At 34.6% G+C, this 24,275-nt stretch overlaps 2 protein-coding genes across 8 annotated transcripts in view; one reads left to right on the forward strand and one right to left on the reverse strand.

Moving 5' to 3' along the window:
• LOC123564957 (uncharacterized) overlaps nucleotides 1–7,574 on the reverse strand; it is a 31,543-nt gene extending 23,969 nt beyond the window's left edge. For 3 of the 7 annotated variants that reach the window (XM_045358889.2, XM_045358891.2, XM_045358886.2), the window contains exon 1: nucleotides 744–944. The gene's annotated coding sequence lies outside the window, so the exon portion shown is untranslated. The other 4 variants (XM_045358892.2, XM_045358888.2, XM_045358887.2 and 1 more) reach the window with 4 other exon arrangements.
• Nucleotides 7,575–23,532: 15,958 nt separating this feature from the next.
• The window catches only part of LOC123562465 (tether containing UBX domain for GLUT4-like), a 35,789-nt gene continuing 35,046 nt past the window's right edge, over nucleotides 23,533–24,275 (forward strand). The window contains exon 1 of the mRNA XM_053537589.1: nucleotides 23,533–23,689. Coding sequence (XP_053393564.1) covers nucleotides 23,612–23,689 — 78 coding nt within the window. The 5' untranslated portion in view covers nucleotides 23,533–23,611. The remainder of the gene's footprint in view (nucleotides 23,690–24,275) is intronic.

Raw genomic sequence — 24,275 nt, forward strand, 5'->3', positions numbered from 1 at the left:
AAATTACTGGCGCTTTATGAACCACGATAAGTACCACATTATTATTTAAATAAAACGAGGAGTTCGCGTTTTTATCTACCATAAAGATACCACGGAATATTTATAGATTAAGGAAAAACAAATGGTTCATAGACGTCAACAAAATAAAGGCTATGTTTTTATATATATCTTTTTAAAATGTTTTCTACAATTATTATAATTTTAAAGGAAAGACAATACGGTAAATATATGAATGCACTACAGCTAAAAAATACATGACAAAATGCATACGCATGCAATGACCTCACTTCTGGATTTTCTTTAAACCAGTATGAGAGATAGTGCATTCCAGACTGAATTAATCAACCCGAGTTAACATTATCTTCCTACAGAATGAACAGATTGACCTGTCATTAATGTAGAACTTTTAAAAAAGAGCTTTCTTCGCCTCAGTACAGTAAATATAGATAATACATCTAATACAAGCTTGTATTATAACCAGTTTGCACGCGTTAAATCAATCATATTCCTGCATTCAATCTCATTCAATGTAAACGGGTACCTGCAGTAACGGGTATGACAGACCATGGTGTGTCACCTATACTTTAATTTTACCCGTCCCTCTGTCTGTTTTTAACGTTAAATGTAACCGCTGTGAAATAAGATATTTTAACTTCCGGCAAAAAAAGCTGCATACATCAGCTTTAGAATTATATTTCATAGATAATAATCCTATAGTAGCAGAAAGATTTAGTCTGACTCACCGAAACTATAATTCCATTGATTTATGAATGATTTTGAACAAAGTCATTCAACTTATTTATCCTACAACAGGTGGACATGTACACACACAGCTTTCACGAACAAAATGTTTATCCGTAAATGTAATTAACAAATAACTTGTTGGAGAAAATCCTACGTAAATATTGAACTATATATAATTTTCACACGCGTAATGTTTATAAGATATTTATAACGTACCGGTATATCGCTGATAAAACAGATTTTCTGAAGCGAAACCTGTACGAAAACTGTAGGCTGTTTTCCTCTTCGGAAGAAAAAAATATAAAACAACTTAAGGCATAAGTACACCTAACTGCAAAATGTAAAACAAAAATAGCCATTACGTTAATGAATCTTGTCTTTCTTCGAGAAATTTTTTTAGTCTGTTTCATCTGTAACTATCATAAAAAAAACCATTTGTTAAGCTGTCAGAGAGAAAAAAGGCATCTTCTGTCATTCTGGTTAACCTTACATATTCAAGCGACGTTTTAAAGGGAAACGTTATCAAATGGTCAAATGGTCAAATGGTCAAATTAATTGATAGGTTCAAGAATTTCTTTGATACACTAATGTAATTATAGAAATGAACTTTCCGACTGTTAGGGCATATTAAGCAGAATACTGATTACTATTAAAAAAAAGTTTGAAAAGATATCCTCGAAATACGTTACGTAACGTTAATGTTCCAAATATGACGCGAAAGACAAACAGATTGGACAAGTAAAGGTAAAAGACAAGGTTATCCGGTTAGGAGATGCTTATATTCTTCTAGATTTGAAATGCGGCATAACTCATAACTAAGTTTCCATCCATCACCTTATGAATTCTTAGACTTTGAATCAGATCATGGTCTCTTTTACAGAAATAATAAAACATTGATCGAAGTCTTAAAGAGCAAAAGTCGTGTAATTTTAGAAAAACCACGTGCACGCAATATAGACAGAGGCTTTCGTGTTTTCGTCAGCTACTCAGTGGTTATACTCATGTTCAACGCATCCGAAACTGATAGTCTCTTAGGGTTTATATATTGCAAAAAAACTGGTTCGCAGTTGCAACTGGCTGTGCAGAAGGCAAGGTAAAAAGGCCTGTGCAGAAGACAAGGTAAAAAGGCCTCAAGCTTCGGTCTTTCTCGTTGTTTCTAAACATTCTATCATAATACCAACCCCGGTCGGGACGGTCGTTTAAAACAATTCATAAAGGAAGGACAAGGCCGGAAAAGGCCGGGCAGGGCCGAACAAGACCGGACAAGGCCAATTAAACAAGTCCGAAAAAAATTCGAGCTCCTGTGATATTTTATGCATTCCAGTTTATCTTTACTGCTAACTTTATGTCGATTTAATTACATAAACGTACAACATGTTGTTTAAAAACATAAATCTGTTCGCGTTTTGTTATCTTATCTTCATGTGGAATGAATGCTTTCATTTTATCGTATGTCAATCAGACAGGAACAATTACCCAGTTTCGTAGAAGATTCTATGATAAATACCCGATGAACAAACTTGCCGTCTTTTTTAATGGATGGTTGATCCTAATCACGCGATTTCACTAAAATTCTGTATGAAACATGTTATTTAACTGTTTGTACAAACCTTAGTACCAGTCTGAAACCTTTATTATCACCTGATTGGCTGTTTCTAAACACAAGCTTGTAACTGACCAATCGCAAGAGGGTATTCTAAGACTGGTCTCTAAACTTTGTTTATCATCTTCACGGGAAAATAAATAACCGCATAGAATGCAAAACTTCTTCGTATCAATTGAAAGCATCTAGATGCTCTAAAACTGCAAACATTTCGGTTTTATTTGACGTAATATATCTGCGATAAACTTTTCAAGCATTGAAAAAATGTACGGAAGAAAATCTCTAAGTAAGATTTCGTGTAGAAAATGTCCGCATAAACAAATTGATAAATTGTTGAATAATGAAAATTGCATTTTCACGTAACATAAATATGAAAAAAATATATATACCTGTAGGTCGATGAAAACAGTTTGAATATGAACTACTAATAAATGATAAGTTTTATCACAATCTGTTACGTGATGTCTGGATAGCATACGCGTACTTCTGAAGACAAAAAGTTCAACCAAGTTTAAGCATACATCCAAGAAAATTTAACTGGGGCGCATGTGTTCTAGTAAATTTGAACGCATTTTCGAGTGGGTGACAGAAGTAAAAGAAAGGACCAAAAAGTCAGACAGACAAACAGACATACATACCAACAAACAGAAACACAAGCAAGCAGACAAAGCACAGACAGAAAAACAGATGCAACCAAATACAGATCTAGTCTGTGTTCAGAACCTGTGTTTTGTTCACAGGAGATAACTCTTGAGGCTGTTCAAATTTTGTATAATTATGTCCCTTTTCTTTTCTAGATAATCGGAGCCAAGAAAGATCTGTTAGAATATATAAGAGAAATGATTAACAAAATTTAAAAAGATATCTAGACGGTAGCCAGACTAAGACATGTCCAATCTTTAGGCGTAAAATAGTGTTTGTTTTTGGTATCCCCACCTACCCTAAATGTTTGGCCCGACCCTAAATATTTTCATGGCCTTAGAGAATATTTTTTTCAACTGCACTTTTCATGGTCAGCTTTTAACGAGAATTTGCAAGAATTCTCTCCCTTAATTATTGACTGTGTTAAAGCAATTCCCTTCAAATTGGATTGCCTCCCTTACATTAGCTAAGTCAATAATTCTTTGAAATGGGTTTTGCATCGATCTAAAATTCTGCTTTAAGTAGTACACGGAAATTGAGCTCGCATGTTACTCCATAGAAAGCAACAAAACATGTAGCCAGTTTTTGATATAAATCATGTTGTTTAATAGATTCATATAGAAATATTATTCTTGTAAAGATATAAAACATTTCTGTAAGAACCATTATGTTAGCTTATGATATTGCGAAATTCGTGTTGTCATGTAACAACAAATGAAAACATTTAAATAAATTTCTTTTCTTTTGAAACTTTGAAACCCGCTAAACATTGATATCCGAAAATTATAAACGAGCTTTCACACAAACACATGTATAATAGTTTTCCTCGAAGAAAAACGAAACTTGTACGAAGATACATGTATTCCCATTTTGTCTGATTGTTCTTGTCCATATAACGGTACTTTCGTTCAACTTCCATGCCTAGAAGTTTACTTTTTAAAACATGATGCAATAAAGTAATAAACTAAGCAATACTGTATTTGACAGGCAATGACAAAGAAAAGACCCTAGTAATTTAACAAACTTAAAAAACATACATGTTACTAAAACACGCACACTTATGTTTTATTAACTGCCCTTGATCCATGGTATTCCATAGAAATCAAAAAAAGAAAGAATCTATTTAATTATGAATCAAGTTTCTGATTTTTCAGCATTGGTGTATGTGTATCATAGAGATCCGAACTCATTTTTTTAAACAATTAGATCTGATTCACCCTGTCTACTTATTTATAGTGTCTAAGTTACTTGTATAATCAATGATATACATAAATCAAACATGCCATTCAGATATGCGTTTGTACATACTATACAATTCAATCATGAAATCAAATTTATCGTGAAAACTCAAGTCTTTAGCTGTAAAGGTGGCTATTTTGCATGCTTTCCACGAACAAAACCATGACAAAAAAAATGTAGGTCGTACTAAAGAGATAATTCTACCGTGCAAACACATGGAAAGCATGCCGATTTTTTTTTCTCAAGCTTGGATTTCATTTCTAAAATAGACATAATATTGCGCGTCTGTTAATTTCACCCTTTCTTTGCACATCGTGGAAACCATGCTGCCGTGTCTTTCGTTTAAATAAATGTACACATTCTCCCCCCCCCCCCCCCCACCCCCTCTCACCGCTTAACTTGCAAATTACACTATTTCATAAGAAAATTATTCTTTGAATTAGTTTTTCTCCTGTCGTCGAACGTTTCAATATTCAAAAGATATTTAGAAATAATGTTATTTATGTCGATTCGTATTGTTCTCATAAACAGTTTGGTGAAAAATGAAAGCTATGTTCTATTCTTTTATTTTCTTTTTTTTTCTATTTCTTTTTTTTTTTTTTTTTTTTTTTTTTTGACTAAACAACTATTATTATTATACCAGATTTATATAGCGCCCTTTTCATGATCAATTTCACGTTCAAAGGCGCTTTACATAGTTCATGAACGTTATTATTTCAAAAGACTATATTGAGTCGTACGTCAGTTGATGGTATATGCAGTTTCGTAAATTAACACGGTTTAAGTTTCATCACAACTTTGTGAATTCCACAAGTTTTTTTATTTCTTGATACACTTTGAAGTTAAATGGAAGCAAGAAGTCTTTACCCTATAACACTTATAATTATATTATTGTATTGTTTATAAAGTCAAGAATACCTACATATGTGATAATAAATTGTCATGCTTTGGAAAATATGATTTATTTGCCTCTAAAGTAAAAGAAATTGAAAGTTAGTGTTTATCTCTATATGTTCAATATAAGCGATGGTGATACTTTTAAAACAAAATTGGAAGCAAGAAGATGTTCAGTTGTAATAAATATTTTCACATTTAATTGAAGAGAAGAAATTGAAGTTTACTGTCATATCTGGTAAAATATTCACAAACCAAAAGACATATTTGAAATTAATCATTGAAAATAAATTCCCTATATAATCTATTGCTCAAAGTAATATCAACAGGAAAACCAATATTGATTATTGGATAATTTTCAAGGGGGACAACCTACTATGATAAGCCAGTCAAATATAATAAAAGCTGGGGATGTATGCTTTAAACATGGTCAGTGATGTTAGAAATCAACTTACTGATGCTCTAAAGGCATAACCCCCTTATTTGTTTTGATTTTTTGACTCAAAAATAATTTCCGAAAAGTCTCACTTAATAAAAAAATATTTTCCGACCTACCTACCCTATTTTTTTTAGCATGTTTTCGGAAACAAAGAACTTTTTTAGGCCATAACAAAGCAGTATGATAGGCAAAAACGCAGGTCAGACAGCCATAAATGAGGACTGGGACATACAGACTAACAGACAGAAGGAAATAGGTAGACCCAAATACATCAATCATAATAAATCAGATTACATTTCTAGCATAGCAGTTTGCCAGCATGTTTCTTGCAAATCAACATGTGTTATTTTCTGATAAACACCAGTATGCTATCGCGTCCCGGATCATGTGACAGAATTATTTAGAAATTCGTGCAAACAAACTAGACTAAATGTGTTGATAAAGGTAAAAAAAGATTTTAGAAAAATCTTTTTTTTTTTTTGCGTTTTAAAAATTACACTTTTTTAAGGTTTTTTTTCGAAACAAAATTATGTAACAACTTTTATGAAGAGTATGCAAACATGGATATGATTGGCCTTTTATATCGCTGTGAAAATTTTCCAAAACATAGAAACCAATTTAAATCAGGGTAAAGATGTTCATCAAAATAGTTCAAAACCACAACGACAATATTTACCACAGTAGCTGATTGAACCACACCAATCTCTAGTCTTACTGTAATAATAACCAATCTTTAGTCTTACTGTAATAACGAGATTACTTTTTATTGTATCAGAATAATAGTTCAAAGGCGTAAGAGCAGGGCCAACTATGAGGTAAAGGTAAAGGTCTTGTTATTATAGTGTCACCCCTACTGAAAGGGCAAGACAATTTGGCTTATGAGACACCTTTATTGTGCGTACCAATTACCTCCCAACTCCTACCACTATGCCATGCGCTAGGCGGATAGAAGTCGGTAACCATTCATTTAACTAGCTCGCGGCTCACGAACCGGCCTTTTCGGAACGAGTCCCATGACAAACATCCCCCGGACGAACGCTCCCCATGGGGCTCGAACCTTCGACCTCCCGATCCAGAGGCGGACGCCTTAACCACTGGGCCATGGTAAGAGTGTGGGTGACAGCATATACTTTGCCTCACCCTCCCCATAGAACTAAATTTTCTTAGAAAAAAGAGATTCTCAAGATAAAGGGTAGATATTATAAAGGCGAATGGAAGATTTTTTTATTAATATTTTTCACGGAAAATATGGTTGTGGTTTAGCTAGGTGGCCCTCTTGTCCTCCCCATACCCCCGCCCACCCCAACCACGCCAATGTGATTTGAAATTAAATATATTTAAAAAGAAACACGTACATGCAACCTATAGTGAACAGTAAAAATATGTAATATGAAGAAAAACATACAAAATAGTTTAAATGGCAGGCATACGAAATTACTGTTAATAAATAAACAGATTTAGATGTCTACATCAGATTTTGAATGGATGTAGTCTGGCTACATAAAATATACTTTAAAATCACGTTACCACATGTATCATAAAAATGAAATTTGAACACCGTGCCTTAAAACATACCTTGTAGAAACTGGGTAGAAATCTAGTATTACAGTGTACATAGTAATTAGAAAAAATAAACCCTACCTATCATTGTAGTATATATAATCCATTCACGAAATACTCCGGAAAGGTTACAACACTCTGCACAGGAAGAACGTATTTATGAGGTATCCACCACTCAGCCTCTTTTTAATAACCTCATCAATTTATCTTTTTTTATCAGCTACCGTAAATCCCCTAAATCTAATATGTTGTGTCAAAATGCGCACCTGTCCGAAACTATGTAGACTTTTTGTCTCGTCGCTGGCTTCCGAAAGAATCGAGACTTGGGGAGGCGCTGGCCCATTTATCGTCTGTTGTAACAAAAGAGTAGACAAATATGATTCAACTCATAATTTATTATATCTACTTCTTGAACCAAAGAATGAATGATATATTAAGTGCGTCGGAGAATTCTGAACAGGCTAACGCAGACGAAACTTCACATCGTTTCTGTTTTCGATTTTATGTTGAATTACTTTGATCATTACTCTATCATAAAATTCACCTGTATAGACTTTTTCTTACCAGAATAAACGCTTAAACATGATCCAAGTGTTTCTATAAAAAGAGCGCTTGAGAAAAATATGTAAATATCTCGTGAATGAAATTCCTGATTTTTTTTTCACAGGTAATAAAAAGATAAGGTGAATTGTATTTTACGACCAAACTTATTATAAAGAATTTAAATTCCTTACGTTACCTTTTAAAAATATATCTTTTGTGTTTCTGAGGGAGTTCAAAAACTTTCCTGGGAAATAATAGGGCCTGCCAGTTCCATTCCTTGATTTCGAATATGACCAACGATGCAGACAATCTACACAACTTGCTGAGAACTTTAATTGTAAACATACGGGCACTAACGTGTGATAAACATACGTATTTTCAAGCTGTTGAAGGCTCTGTTCTGTCCAGATGACAAATTAAGGACGCGTGTTTTTGAAAATATGATTAAGCTGCCCCAAAAAACGGTATGCAATAACAATGTGTAGGCCAAGGCATAAATGCAGGTCACCAAACTTATTCGCCCATGTTATTGAATGGTGTGGCTGCTTCCTTACATTTTATCAAGACCTGATATAATTTACTCAGCATTTGAATTATTACGTGTTAATAAAAGAAGCACACACAACTTTTATAACTGATGTTGAACGAAAACCGTTTTGCTACGAATATTATTTTACGACCACATTTACAAATGGAGAAAAATAATACAATAATATTTACAACTGCAATCTCATACTATTTTTAGCATAATAAAACCATATGAAAATTACAAGAAGTACCTTCAAACAGCATGAACAATTCTTGTTTTTAATTAATTGCGTATGCCTGTCGAAAGGAAATATAAGAAGTTCTTACACTGAAACTGTACAAAAAAAAATGTCTTTGGCAAAATCATGTTAAAAATATGATCAGGTGTAACCCTATATATTTTGGCCACTCATATTCACTGCATGTCCAAATCGTGAAGAGTAGGGTCGTATTCTTTACGTAGGTGTGAAGAATAGGATTTGTGTAAAACATGGTCCAACAGCGCTATACAGTAAGAAACACAAACATGTAGCATATATTATGGCCTTTTCAGATAACTAAATTTTATGTTCAAAAAAATTATTTTTCGCATACTGTAGAATTTTCTAGCTTCCAAATCAAACCGAAATTTATGTTGAAAGGAACTCGTGAACAAACACTGATGAAAAGAGAGAATTCCAAAACTCCCCTAAAATCGGCAGACTTGTACATGTTGTTAATCGAATGTTTTTCAGTATCCAACAGAAGCTAGAAGATCTTCTAAACGGAAATAAAACTTAATTATCCAACGACAAAAGAAGTTTTTAAGTAAGCTGGTTAACATAGAAATAAACCATATTTTGACGACCTTATGTTACAACAAATTCCAGCTCCATTTTACATTGCACACTTATTCCTGCGCGAATGTGTCTAGACTACAGTTCTAAAACTGAAAAACATGAGAAGTGAAAACAAAATGAAAAAAGTCACCTTGAACATGAATTCTATCCTACATATTAACCCTTAGCCTGCTGCATTTCTAAAATGGACTGGTCCATCATTCAATTTGTCTGATCTTGGTCTGCACTGGTCGCAAAGGCAGAATCACTTGCCGCCAGCAGGCTAAAGGTTAAAATGTGTGTTGGGGTGGGTGGGGGGTGTGTTAATTCAAAGAGTATGGTAAATATGGTAAATCAGCGGTGATGCGGAAGGATTATGATTAAAGATAAAGCAGATGAAAATAGTTCATGTGGTAATTAGTTCAACAGGCTGTATCCTATGTCTGGACAAACTTGTCAGCCAATTTGCGTATCAAATCCTGCAACCGCAGACGATCGTTAGGTGTAATGCCTCATTAAATTATCTAGCAATGGAAGGGTGGGGGGGGAATATTTCTGTACTACATATTCAAAAACGCCAGACATCAATTTTTCTTCTAAATAGACAAAGCAGACAAAATCCATCAACACATGCAATATTTTCAAAAATGGTAACTTTTACTAACGACAAGATACAGAAAATATAGTACTTGAGAAAGTACATCAACACAAAATTGAAAATACAAAAAAAATGTACATACTTAAATGTAATATAAAGGAATGAGTGCGCTCTTAAAAGCTATCCCGCAAAACTCTCTGATAATGCTTTGAATCGGTCGTTATATCTTCATGAATAGAACAGGAGCTTAATGAATAAAATTGTAAATCCAGGCTAAAGTTGGTCCAAATAACAGGACAATAGGCTTATGATTGTCGCTTTGACAACTATAAAATATCAGAAAATGAAATAAGCCACCCCGATAAGCCGAAGTAGTAAGAGTAAATCATGAGAAAAACACACCAAACGTTTAATTTTGACAATACGGTAAATAATTAGATAGTACTAGGCAATTTGTAACCGCACACCTTGGCCACAGGGTACTGCAGCGTGACTAAACCACTCTACCTATCCTACAGGTTTTTGAATGCAACATGGCTGTTCTAGTAAATTATTCATCCGGTGTTTAATAAGTACTCGTTAACACAAACGGTAACTAAATAAATACAATATATACACTTATTGTATTTTTTTTAGTTTACACGAACTGTTCTCTATTCGTGCATGTAACAGCGCTGTCCAAAAATATATAGGACATCTTAAAAGTTTCCTCTTCCATGACAGAAGTCTGTTTCACAAAATTTTAGAAGTTTTTTTTTCTTAATCTCTCCTGAGTAAGATTTTTTTTACAATACCTTCCTTTCGTAGGATACACTTATAACTTATAGTCGCTTTTATTAGGGAACAGAATCAACCAGGTACTGAGCTGTATGTACTGGGGAGACTATTTCATGAACTAAAGTGATGCAAAGGTATTCTGGTGTTTTGAGGGAGCTATGTTATGAAGAGTATAATTATAAACATTCTTCGAGCTTAGTAATCCTCAATACCTCACACTTATTTGGGTTGTCAGTCTTTTTCACGGGTTTCATGGGGGAACTATGATCAGTTTGTATATCAAGAGATGATATAACCGTCACATACACAATGGTGTCGTCTGCAAAAATGACTGGATTTACTTTTGATCTAGAAGGTCATTAATGTAAGAAATAAATAGCTAGACAGGGGTAATAAGTGAGCCTTGCGAACCGCAGTTAATCTGAAGCCGCCAGTTCCTAGGTACAACTCTTTGGGATTGGACCTTGGGAAAAAAATAACCCATTGGGATACATATGCTTTTAAGAAAAGTACCTCTTCAAGAAATAATATGAATTACTTCCACTAGCAAGTGCCTTTTTTTATGTTGCTGACTTCAGTCACTTGTCCCCTCGCGGTCACTCGATAGACGAAGTAACTCGGACTAATTGTTGTATATAAACACTAAAAACCCAAATGGCGCGAAAAAATGCATACTAATAAACTTTGATAATGTGGCAGTTGACCTCAATACAGTCGACACTGTTTATTTTCCAATACAGGTAAATCCAATATTTGCTGCACAATAGATCTATGAAGGATTATCTTTGAACACCCCTGGACTTATTGGACTCACCTGCCACATTATCAACGTTTATTAGTACTAGCGGATTCAGACAGTTCAAAGCGCTTTGTGTTTCCTCTGTGGGGATGTTTTTTTCTAATTTCATCGCAATGTCTTGACAGGTTTATGCTTGATATGTTGGTAATGCTTTCTGTACAGTGTAGTAAGCTGACAAAAAAAAATGCATTGTTTTTGTTTGACTGACGTATCAGATAATACCTCCCTTTCCATTATTCTTTTGAATTTTACTTTGCAGTTGGTTACCACCAGGAAGGTCTAATACGTATCAGTTGTTCCAGTTACCACGGACAGACTAAATTGTTATCATAATGAAATACAGAAGCAACTCCCTGGGCTTCTGATTAGGAAATTCCGAGGTGTATATTTACTGTATAAAGTGGTATTTTATTTTCAAAACAGTACCGAACCGAACATGTATTTATTAGTCTTAAGCATATAACAGCTTATCGACATATACGTAAACAATTATATAGTGCATGGCATGCGTAATACATAGCCAAATCATACATTTTCATGGAATTCAAAACAAAACATAATACATACACAAATAAACAAACACCAAAAGCACAACAAGCACAAAAAGCACAAAAGCGAGAATCCACATAATAATACAGGTAAAGGTGAGAGTTACTGTACATTCTCTCGAAACTGAAACTGTCTCAATTTAAACGCTTTAATGATAAACACAGCTAACTTAATAAGGACACTTTTATTTTTTGAGTTTAGTAATTCAATGAATTTCATAACACTCGGATGTCTATAGTAGTAAGTATTAATATAAATCCTCCTTAGATCACTGTATAATTTGCATTTTATGATAAAATGAAATTCGTCCTCAATGTCATTGAGGTCAGAGAGGACACATTTCCTTTGTTCTCTTGGCACTGCTTCGTTGCCATATCTGGATTTCTCAATCAGTAAATCGTGCGATCCTAAGCGAATTTTTGCTATTGCCCGCCTGTAATTTAAATTATTTAATACAAGTAAATATTCGGGAATTTCAAATGTCTGTTTGATTTCTTTGTACAAATAAAGAGATGGGTATACATTCATACTATCTCGCCATTCCGATATATACATGTCTTTTAGCCTCTGTTTAAGAACAGGTATAAACAATTCAACCTTCACAGATGTAGGGAAGTACCAAACTTCACCAAAACCTGCTGAGTTCAATAAATTTCTCACTTGCAATGTCCAGGTATCGATTTCTTGTTCTGTTAATAATAACATGCTACCCAGCAAACTATTCAGGATACAATTGTCTCTTCTGTTATGGAGTTTAAGAAAATATTTAATTATTCTAATTTTACGGTCTATAATTAACGGGTACCGACCCGATTCTCCATATACTCGTATATTACTCGTGCTCATTTTGGCATTTAGTGTCCATTTAATAAATTTCCGATGAATCCGTTCAATACACTCAGCACTTGTCAAACCCCAAATTTCGCTTGAGTATGATAATATTGAAGTCACAAATGAGTCAAAGAGATTAAACATAATATTTGTTGGGACTATGATTTTACTGACTAACGAAAATAGTGACCCTACTGCTTTAAGCCCTTTGCCCGCCAGTGTCATTGTTGCTGTTCTAAACGATCCTCCGGACGTAAATATCAAACCTAAATAGTTAAAACTATTAACCACTTCGATCTGTTCATCTCCGTAAAACCATTTTTCATCCGCTGCTGTCGATCCACCTTTTCTAAAAACCATAACTTTTGTTTTTTGGACATTAACAGTTAAATTCCACTTATCGCAATATTGCTTCAAGCTATTCATCGATGATTGTAATCCTTCGATAGTGTCGGATAAAATAACGGCGTCATCGGCGAACAGAATCAAGTACAGAGACAGCTGGTCAAGGTTTATACCTGCATTCAGATTCGACTGTAGTTCAAACTCTAAATCATTTATGTATAATGAAAACAGGATCGGGGAGCATATTTCGCCTTGAAATAAACCGACATCATATTCAAAAAAGTCTGAAAGAGTGTTTAGCTGCCTCACACAGGATTTAACTCTACTGTAAAGCGAACGCATGATTTGTAAAACTTTACCATCTATTCCATTTTTAATGAGTTTCAACCATAAAGATGAACGATCAATGGAATCATATGCCTTTTTCAAATCTAGAAACAAGCAATAAAGTCTTTTTTTTATTTCGCAGATGTTGTTGAATCGCCTCATTTAGCACAAAAATCGCGTCAGTTGTACCATAATTTGATTTAAATCCAAACTGCGCATCGGAGATTATATCATTTTTGCCCGACCATTGTTTAAGTCTATTATTTATAACGGACATAAATAGTTTAGCAAAACAACTACAAAGTGTTATACCCCTATAGTTTCCGGGGTCGTCTGTTGGCCCTTTCTTATGAACTGGAATAATAATACCTTTGCACCATAGTTCCGGGAACGAACCTGTTTGTAATATGTTATTAAACAACTTTTCAACATGATAGATAATTATATCTAATGTTTCAACGAAATATTCTGACAAATAATCCATCAATTCCAGTGCTTTATTCGATTTATTTTTCGTGCGGCCAGTCGTATTTCTTCTTGGGTTACGGGACGATCCAGCTCGTCGAAAGTAGTGCAATATGTTTCTGATTGGGAATTTTCTTGGGAGGATGTAATACCAGCTGTAGCCTCTCCGTCGTCATTCGAAACTGATTCCGCCGATAATGTTTTAAAATATTCGTAAAATTGCTGAAGTGATACGTCGTTGTTATCGGACTTACTTTTACCTTTGAACATTTTCCAGAATTCCTTAGGCTTTTTGTTCCTATATTCATTCATTTCAGAACATCTTTTAATATTAAACACTTGTTTCGTTTTTCTTACACAATATTTATAATCTTTTTTACGCTGTATTAGTATCAATCTGTTGTTTGCAGTTCTATTACAAATATACTCTTGTAATGCATTTTGATACAATTTTTTCTTTTCTTTGCATTGGTCGTTATACCACAATTTACTTCTGTTATGTCGCGCATCAGTAAACGCAAATTTATCAAAAACAGTCACTGTCTTTTTGAAAAATCTATCTGCCCGCGTTACTAAGTAATCACTAAACTGTTCCACTGTGACATTCAATGACAATTCATTGCTCTCCATTTGCATTAAAATTTCATTTAATATATCAATATCTTGAGCGATACTATCTCTAAATTCCTGGCGGTAATTGTCATTCCATTTTGAGTAAGAAAAGGTAGTCCGGTATTTCTCGCTTGCTATTGTGTTGATTCGTATTTTGAATGACACCGTAGCGTGATTTGAGAATTCGTTGTAGTCGCTAACGTAAAAATTCTCTATTAAGTCAAAATTCGAATATTTCGTCAGTACCAGATCGATCTCGCTCTCACCATTTGCCGTTAAACACGTGAATTTCCCGGGGACATTATTAATTCTCCCATTACAAATACACATATTTGTCGCCTTACAGAGATCCAGTAAATTATCGCCAAAACGATTTGATCTTTGATCAGGAGATCGCCGCGGGGGCGGACAGTCATTTAAATGGTCCGTTAAATCTTGCTCCATTACACGTTCGAGCTCAATGTAGTCTTTCTTTTGCCCTACTCTGCTATTAAGGTCACCAAAAAGGACCGTTCGCCCTAATTCTGAAAACTCTATAATTTCTGATTGCAATTTTTGGAATATATCATAGTTACATAAATTGTGTATAACTGAAGATTCTGGTGCAATATAGGAAAATGCTAGGTACCAGTCGGTGTCCATTCTGAAAAACGTTTTATCTAATTTCAGCCAAATAATGCAGTCAACGTCGTTTTTTACCAATTTACCCCTTTCCGTATACAGTTTTTGATATAAACAATCATTCCTCCACTAGATCGCTTAGCCCTTCGATTCTGAAATCTACGGAAAGAATGAATAGGCTTATCATATCCGTCAATATTAATTTTTAAAGATTTCGACGTCCACGTTTCGTTGAGACAAATAATGTGATTGCCAGAAATAACTTCTAGAAAGCCTTCGTTCTCCTTTTTTAGATTTGTGAGTCCCTCTACATTCCAACAAAGAATACCTAGGGAATTCTCGCTTACTCCTATGTCGTCCTCCTTGCGCCCTCCGCCCTCGCTTCGTCGCCAAATGTCTGTGTTTCTTCCTCGTGTAATTGCCCATCTATATACAGTTTGTCCATGAAATATAGGCTTTTCTCCCCTTTGATTTCGCTTCCTTCATAATTGGGACTAAAGATCGCCTTTTCTCCAAAATTTCTTTCGGATACTGCGGGCTTACTCCGAAATCTGTTCCTTTCAAATTTGGTGCCGATTTTCTCACCGACTCTTTGTCCTCATATGATTCGAATTTAACTAATATAGGTCTTGTTTTCCTAAGGTCATATCTACCTATCCTTTGGGCAGATTCCACCTTTATTGTTTCTTTAGCGTCTTCTATTTTCATATGATCTTGAACTATTTCCAAGATTTTGTCTCTACACTTGTCGTTAGTTTCATCTCGGTCTTCTGGTACCTTATAAAACATCAAGTTATTTTGTAAGTCCTTCACCTTCATTTTCATCAAAGTTGACTGGAACTCATCCTCTCTCTTCTTTTGTTGCACCTAGTAGCCCTCAAGCTTTTTCACCAAGGTCTCTATTTCTTTCTGTTTCTGTTTAAGCGTATCCGAGCTATTAGAATCAAAGGTCCTGCTTTTCTCAATCTCTGCTACCGTCGTTTCCATAACTGTCACCCTTTGCTCTAGTGTATCCATTTTAACCGTTATATTATTCATTGACACTTGTATTTTGTCCAACTGACCCAGTTTTGTATCAATGCAATCAAGTCTTTGTAGTATCAATGACATTGTCTGATCAGTACTCACGACCTGTTGATTTGGATATAATGGCGGCCCATTTGCCGATGGCGTACATGGCGTACCTGGCGTAGCTTGAAAACTAGGTTGTTGCATATTTTGAAAGTTATTAGGAGACCATTGATTCATCATTTGTCCCATATTTTGATTCATGTTTTGATTCATGTTGTAATATGAAGGATGTACCTGTCCTATATTAAGCATATTCTATCCATTTTGCACATTGGTAGGTGACAAATAGCTTGGAGATACATAATTCTGCGCCATAATTGGCCTCTTTGCTGGTGTCTCTTTATCGTTTGGAGAGTTTTTGTCCTTTTTACGCTTGTTATTACCCATTAAAGATAATTAAGATAAATCCTTTTCACTGAAGTACAGTCTGTTACACTTAAATCCAATATTCTATATTCCATGAACTTGTAAAATCTTATTTTTCTAGAAAAATACACTAGCTCAAAATTTTTACACTCATTTTACAACAGTGTTGTGTCTTCATGAATAGAATAATATTCGATATTTGAGTGACGGCCTGAGAGATACATTTCAGCCTAACAGTGCATATGCTTACGCATATTTTTATGCTTCCAACTGTATTTTTGTCCCATAAATGCACAAAGCAAAAAGGGTACTAGACAACTAGGTAAAAATCAGAAATCCCAGACAAATAAATATTATTCGACACGAAAGTTTAAAAATAGTGTGTTGATTTTAGAAGAAGTAAGCGCAATGCATGTCTGAAATGACCCCTTTGGATCTTGATCTTGTTTATACTCACACAGTTAGTATTAATTTATATATTAAGATTTAGAGAACCACTAGAAATGGGCGCTACTGTCAGCTTTTACCTTATTTTTGTACGATTTTTCGAGAACTGAGGGTTGTTTCAGATGCTAATAGTGAGCCTTAAAGTTAGATAAATAATGCTTTATTGAAATTTTAGTCTCTCATGTCCGTATACATACAGTAACCATATGAAAAAATACGGACTGAACTATAATTGACACTAAAAGGCGTAATAATATTAACCCTTAGCCTGCTGCAGGCGAATTTAACAGCCTTTGCAAACAGCTTGGCGTCTGATCAGGTTCCAAGCTGTTTGCTACTCTGACAATATTTCTTCCAATTTTGGAGCAAATTGAATGAACTTTACAATTTTAGCAGACGACATTTCCAGCAGACGACAATTTATCTAGCATGCTAAAGGTTAATCTGAATTACCTTCGACAGCTAAATAACCGTCGTTTGCGTCATTTTATGTTTACCTTTAATTTTTTGAGTGTAGCACATCTCATATGCTATTTTCTCAAAATTGTGTTTCTGTATATTGTCGAAAATGTATAGAAACTTGCTACATGATGCGAGTTTCTGCTTTAGAAACTGAAACAAGAACAATATTTTTATTAGTGTAAATCTGAGAATTTAACTTCTTGTACTTCATACATAAGGACTACATGAAGATCTACCGCGGCTCACCGTTAAATCGGCAGAATCTGATACTCGCACAAACAGGTATGATATAGTATATCTGAAAGTCAAATCTTAATCAGACTCCTAAACCTTACAAAATGATTTGCATGGTGTTGAATAATGGGAACATGGCTGGTACATGGCATTCAACTCTTGAAGTGTGGCGTGTTGCGAATACTGAGAAAAAGAACTGTTATATTTTATCTAACATTCTACATGACACTGAATTAAAAAGCACCGATACCGCTAAATACTGGGGTGACAAAAAATAAGGATATTAAAATAAAGGCTTATCAAACCTAAGACCTCCCAGTGTTATGATATTGTTCAACTGTTTGACATCCGTATCTAAACCCACTAAGTAACAACACTGAAATGCTTAACAAGACAGCAAAACAACTACGACACAATCAGTGTTTCCCACATGATCATTTCCCTATTTGTCAAACCATAGAAAAACGCCAACACAAAACCTTCCTGAAACAGATAAAAACCTTGTTCGTGTTTATCACAATAACTTCACCCCATCAGGAAAATTAATTACCTAATTCCACATTCACACACACAATACTACTTTTCTTTCTTTCAAAGAACAATTCGCCCGCGGAAACCCTCTGAAGTATTGTGCAGTCCATCCCCAGCCTTAGTGTATCCCTTATTTGAGATATTTCTTTTACTTATAACCATAGCACTGTAGTCTTTTTCATAAAAAAACAGAAATGAGGACATTTTTTTAGAAAATCTGTTTAAGTATTTTTGGCTTAAATCAGTTATTTTTGCGTTTAATTTCGTCAAATTAATCCTTGTTGCTACCCATTTCAACATTTCAAACAATGCAAATACTGGCAAAATATTTTTTTTTGAAACAACAATATAGGCCTACATACCAATTTCGTTATGGGAACTATATATATAGTGAGTGGATACATTTATTATACCTGTATGACAACTAGAATAACATTAAATACACGAGTCTTTTTTTTTCTAACATTTTATTGAAACAATCACAAAACCCAAAAGATCAGAAGTTAGAAAAAGAGTGTGGCTAGTCAGGTCTTAAATACCTGACTGGATGTCCGGTGGTATCGGGAAGGAAGGACTGTTGTCTGAAGGTGGAGCTAGCAATGGAACCATGTATGAGTTAGCATTGGTGGATCTAGATTGTCTAAGGGGTTACTGAACATATTTTCCTGGATTGATGGCGACTTTCTGATTTATAATTTTGTACATCATGATTATTCTTGATTCTTTTCTTCTTATTTCCAGAGATTTCCATTTAAGATCTTCCAGCATTTCTGTGACACTTGAACGATAGTGGTATTGATGTTTGATAAATCTTGCACTCCTTCTTTATATTATTTCTATTTTGTGTACTAGTATGTCGCCTTTCTCATATGGATTCCAGACACAGCTTGCAGATTTCACTGTTGGTCTAACCATGGCTTTATATGCTGTCTCTTTTGTCTTTATTGCGGCGGTGTTCAGGTTTCTTCGTTGGAATCCAAGGGTGTTGTTTGCCTTTCAACAGTTGTTATGGTGGAAATATATTGACCCCAGGCAAGGGTGTTGTTGACTGTGCATCCAATTAAGGTATTTTGCAGAGCTAACATGTTCAAGTATTTATCGAACGCTTTAGCAAAGTCCATTACGAGGATGTCTGTCTGTTTTCCTTCTTCCATCGTCAATGAACTCCAGAAGTTGTGCCTCACAGCTAGCCTACGGTGTTTTCTAATTTCATGCTGCAGTGGGTACAGGATATTGTTATACTCTGCATGTCTCATTATGTGACTAGGGATGATATGCTCTGGAATTTTGCAGTAGATGCAGGTGAATGAGATTGGTCTGTAGTTTGATGCGTCGTTTTTGTTACCTTTTTTTGTAAATGGGTTGCACTTCTGCTGTTTTCCGTACTTCAGGGATAGTTCCAGTACTGTAGGATACCTTAAAGATGATCTTAAGAATAGGTGCGATTTCTTTGGCGAGTTCTTTAAGTATTCACGGTTTAATTTCATCTGGGCCTGCGGCTTTGTGTGGATTTATTTGTTCTAGTAATTTTTGGATACCTTTGGCTTTGATGACACCCTGGGCTAGGTTCTGTGTTTATTGGATTGCTGGTTTGAAATTCATCATTATCTATGTCGATGGTAGCCTTACTCATTGACATTCTCTATAGGTACAATCTTAATTGCAGCAATGTATCCCTGGCAACACTAAGTCTTGTGGGTGAAATTGAGGATGAATCAAACTCTATTAAAGAAGAATTTGTAAAAGCTTTTGTAACATTTATTGATACATTGGGGAGATTCTATTAATATTAGAAAAAACAACTTCCCTCATACCAAAATTGACTTTAGTATAAATAAGCAATAGTGAAAAAGTACAACGTGTGAAGCAACATGCGATGACAATCATATCAACAGTGCGTCTCTTTGCTGATGACTGCGTGTTGTATCGCGATATCCATTCCTACTCAGATTGTCTGACCCTACAAGATGATTTGAATAAACTGCAACAGTGGGAGCAAACTTGATTAATGAAATTCAATGTGGCCAAATGCGAAGTTATGAGAATTTCTAGGCATAAACAGGTCAACCTTATTAAACATAATTATTTACTCCATGGCCAAGTCCTAGAGGCAGTTGACTCTGCTAAGTATCTTGGTGTAACTATCACCAATACTCTGGATTGGTCCAAACACATAGACAATGTGGCTAGTAAGGCCACTAGAAAACTGGGTTTCATACCTCGTAACCTCTCTTTTGCCCCACAGGGGACAAGAGTTTTGGCAGACAAAACCTTGGTTAGACCCCAGATTGAGTATGCATCCACAGTATGGAATCCCTAAACCCAACAGAATGTACAGAGGATTGAAAAGGTGCAACGCACTACGGCAAGACGGGCATGTAGGATGTGGCGTAGGACCAGTCATGTGGGTGACATGCTGACAGAATTAGACTTGGATAGTTTAGAGCATAGAAGAGAGATCACAAGTTTAACCTTTTTCTACAAAACTCATAACAATCTAGTCTGTATCGATAAGGATAGATACTTGACCCCTATTACAAATAGGTCACTTAGAACCAGACACAGTCATCCTTTCCAGTACTATAGATTTTCCCCACATACAGATTGCTTTAAGTATTCCTTTTTCCCCAGGTTAATACCAGTCTGGAATGGCCTGTCTGAGTCAACTGTCTCCATTAGTACAGTGGACTCCTTCAAGAAGGCCATTATGACAATGTAAGGTAATATAGCCCTGTAGGGTAAAATGGGGTAACTGGGACACTTAAAGAAACACTGTTGAGTAATATTTTAGAAAGACAAAATATAAACTTGATTTATTGATATTTCAGTATGCGCAACCTATATAATATATGACGAATATAAACTTTTACAAATACCTGATAACCTGTGATTAACTATAAATTAATTAAACATTGGTCAAGTGTCCCAAGTTACCCCGCCCAGTTGGGGTAACTTGGGACATTTTAGTTTTATTAGAATTTATGTATATTACAGTCGCATTTATGACAAATGAAACCATTCATGTCCACAGATCAAAAAAGAATTCTAAACTGAAAATATAGCTCAGTATTAATTACAATTTATGACTGTTTTGTAAAACAAGGATGCATAAAGAAATCAATTTGTCCAATTTTTGCCTAAATTATGTCATTATTTGTTTCAATATATGCTCATTATATAAATCATTTAAAATAAAAAAAAATGTTATAAGTGTAAATAACTATGTATGAATTAAACATAAACTTGACATAAGCCATTATGTACTTATATATGTGATTTTTTACACTTGAAACTGATCAAAATTTTAAACAGTCTTAAAACATAGATTTTATCAAATATTAACGGGACAATTAAAATGTGTGTCTTTTTTCACAAAGAAATAAGGACATTAACTAGCTTTTTGCATACAGGAAGACTCGGGGAGGAGGGGATGAAATATGAGGGGAAAGAAGGTAGAGTTAAGGAGATCTAGAGGGACACATGGGCATACGCTCTCGGAAACTATTGGCAACTGTACCTAAAATGTGTTGTCTGGCCAATATTTGGTGTTTGCTTTAGCCTGAATATTTGACACAATGTCATCTTTTAAAGGAGTAATTAACTAAAAGAACTACCATGTTGGCTTGACTGTCAGTTGGTTCCTGCGCTTCACCTAGTATAAATACTACTTATTAATATAAGATTTGCCGGCAGTTTCTTTAAACATGAAAGAAATATCAGTATTAGCCTATTAGACTATCAAAAATTCTAAACTCACCAGATTTTACGCGGAATGAGTGGGAGGGGTTCACGGAACAATCTCCCTTTAAAAAAACTTATGTGACTAAACAGTGAGTTAGATCATGTAAATTTAGTATCGGGTAGAAACTTCAGTAGTTGCACCAGAGTTAAGCTAATATATATTATGACCACGCCTGTGAACTAGTGGTATACTTACAAAATATCAGCGTTTCATCATTACTAGACTTTCTTTCCTGTTTTCATTTCATTCGTGGAAAAAGATTAAAAGTTGACAATTTATAGTGGCTATGTCCAGTTATGTACAACATTTTATGTACTGTCCATTGGAGCATATCCCCTTTTTCTTCCAGCATCCAGTTTGTTCAAAAATAAAATCATGGAGAACTTTGTTCTTAACGACAGTGTCCCACTTGCCCCAATACATTAGGGTAAGTGGGACACTTTTGAAAAGGAACGTTCAAAAATAAAGTATGTTGTAATTTCTCAAAAACAAATCTCATTGTATGAAAAAGTAATGTGATACCTACAGTTTTGCAACTCTTCCCATAACTGAAGGTATCAACACATACCAATATAAATATTTTGGACATGCCATATTTCACAAACAAGCACCTGTTTTATAACGTCGTTGTCTGACGTCAACGCAACGGTTCATGACAGGCCACTTTATTATTCAAAATGAAAGTCAATAAAACAAAATTATTATACTTTTTTTTATAGAATTTTAAAAAAATAATGCCATGTCCTTGATTTGCAATGATACATAATACGCTTCAATATTTCAAACAAGTTAAATGCGATATTACATGTATACGAGAACCAGCTTCTTGCGTCAAAATTGACGTCACATTTAAGATCAAGCCGTTACGGTACCGAAATTAAATATCTTTAAGATCTTATTGATATACCGACCACATATAAGCAAATATATCTAGAAAGTCAGACGACTATTTCTACTGTGCGTTTCACTAGACAGGAACATAACGAGAATATTTTAATGCACCATCTGAAAAAAATAGGCATAATTATTTACAGCGTGTAATTTTATGTTTTCTTATTTTTATTTAATTAGTAATACTCTCAACATATGTCTAAGAAAATCGATTCTTAAAATATTTTCCAATCCATCGGCAGAAAAGTTTTGTCATAATAGGCTTTAACACTGAATGTTCTTTTTCAACATATGATCTTATTTAGAGAACGTAACCAATATTTACCCCAATTTACTGAAAAGTGTAAAGTGTCCCAGTTTCCCCATTGTCCCAGCTACCCCATTTTACCCTACATAGTTTTAACAGGTTGTGTCGGCTACCCTTTTTAAAAACATATAATTTGGCTGTCAGAGCGATTTTGGCATCAAAATTACTTATTCGTTTTTATTAACTGTATTATATATGGGTACTTGTTTGTTTTTATCAACTCTTCTGACTGTGCAAATTGCCACCCGCATGACGTTATGATCAATAATGATCGAAGTCATTATAGGAAGAAAGAAAGAAAGAAAGAAAGACAATGACACAGTACAGAGGAGTTCAGCGCTACTTAACAGCGGAAACGCTCTAAACACACACACATTTTATTTACCATGGACGTATAGTTTTGTCAGATTTTTGCATTTTAAAATGTGTCTGTTTAAAAATCTCAATTTTACAGAAAAGGCACATAACACAATACATGACAATATGGGCATGTGGACATTCAGTTAGTTTCCTCTGACCTAAACTACAGTTCGTTCATTGTAATTCTAACATTTAAAATATTTCACGATACCGTCGGGAATTACGACGAATTTTGTATTTTGTTCCCGTTTCTACTTTTCAGCGGTATGGCGACATTACAAGTGTTATGCCCCAATGGCAGAAGGCAAAATGTGAAAATTACACCAAACACAAAGCTTTTACAGGTAACCATTGTCTTGTGTCAAACTTATATTTTTTAAACTGAACCTTCTTCGGATAGTGTGGTTTCGGACAAAGACGCTTGTCAACAAGCACGTTAACATGGCTTCCTTTACATTATTTACTAAGTCATATTCAGCGCCAGTCAAAATTGTTATTTGTTCAGTTTGAACATTAAATTTCACATAGGACCCTTTTCCTGAATAGTTTGATAGTAGAGTTCGTGAAAGGCAGTGGCTAGGATTAACAGGCTGGTAACATTGCCCGATCGGGCTTACGACACAGAAAGTTGCATTTCTTGAAAAATAATGAAGATATTTCTTTCAAACTTGGTCCATTTATTAAGCATAACAAATAATACAAATTAGAATAAAAATAACTTGGTTGCTTTCATGTTTGGTATAATTATTTCCCCTTTTCAGATATTTATGACGCATAATCTTTGAAGTCCAAAAAAAATATGTTCTAATCCTAAGTTTAAAACAAAAAAGGGTTCAATGGCTTTCTTATGCTCTAAATTATTGCGCTAGTAAATGAATGTATACATTTTACTCTGCTTTCACTTACAACATTATTGAGAAGGAAGTGTCT

The sequence above is a fragment of the Mercenaria mercenaria genome, chromosome 2 (assembly GCF_021730395.1).
Source record: "Mercenaria mercenaria strain notata chromosome 2, MADL_Memer_1, whole genome shotgun sequence".
NCBI classification, from domain to species: domain Eukaryota; kingdom Metazoa; phylum Mollusca; class Bivalvia; order Venerida; family Veneridae; genus Mercenaria; species Mercenaria mercenaria.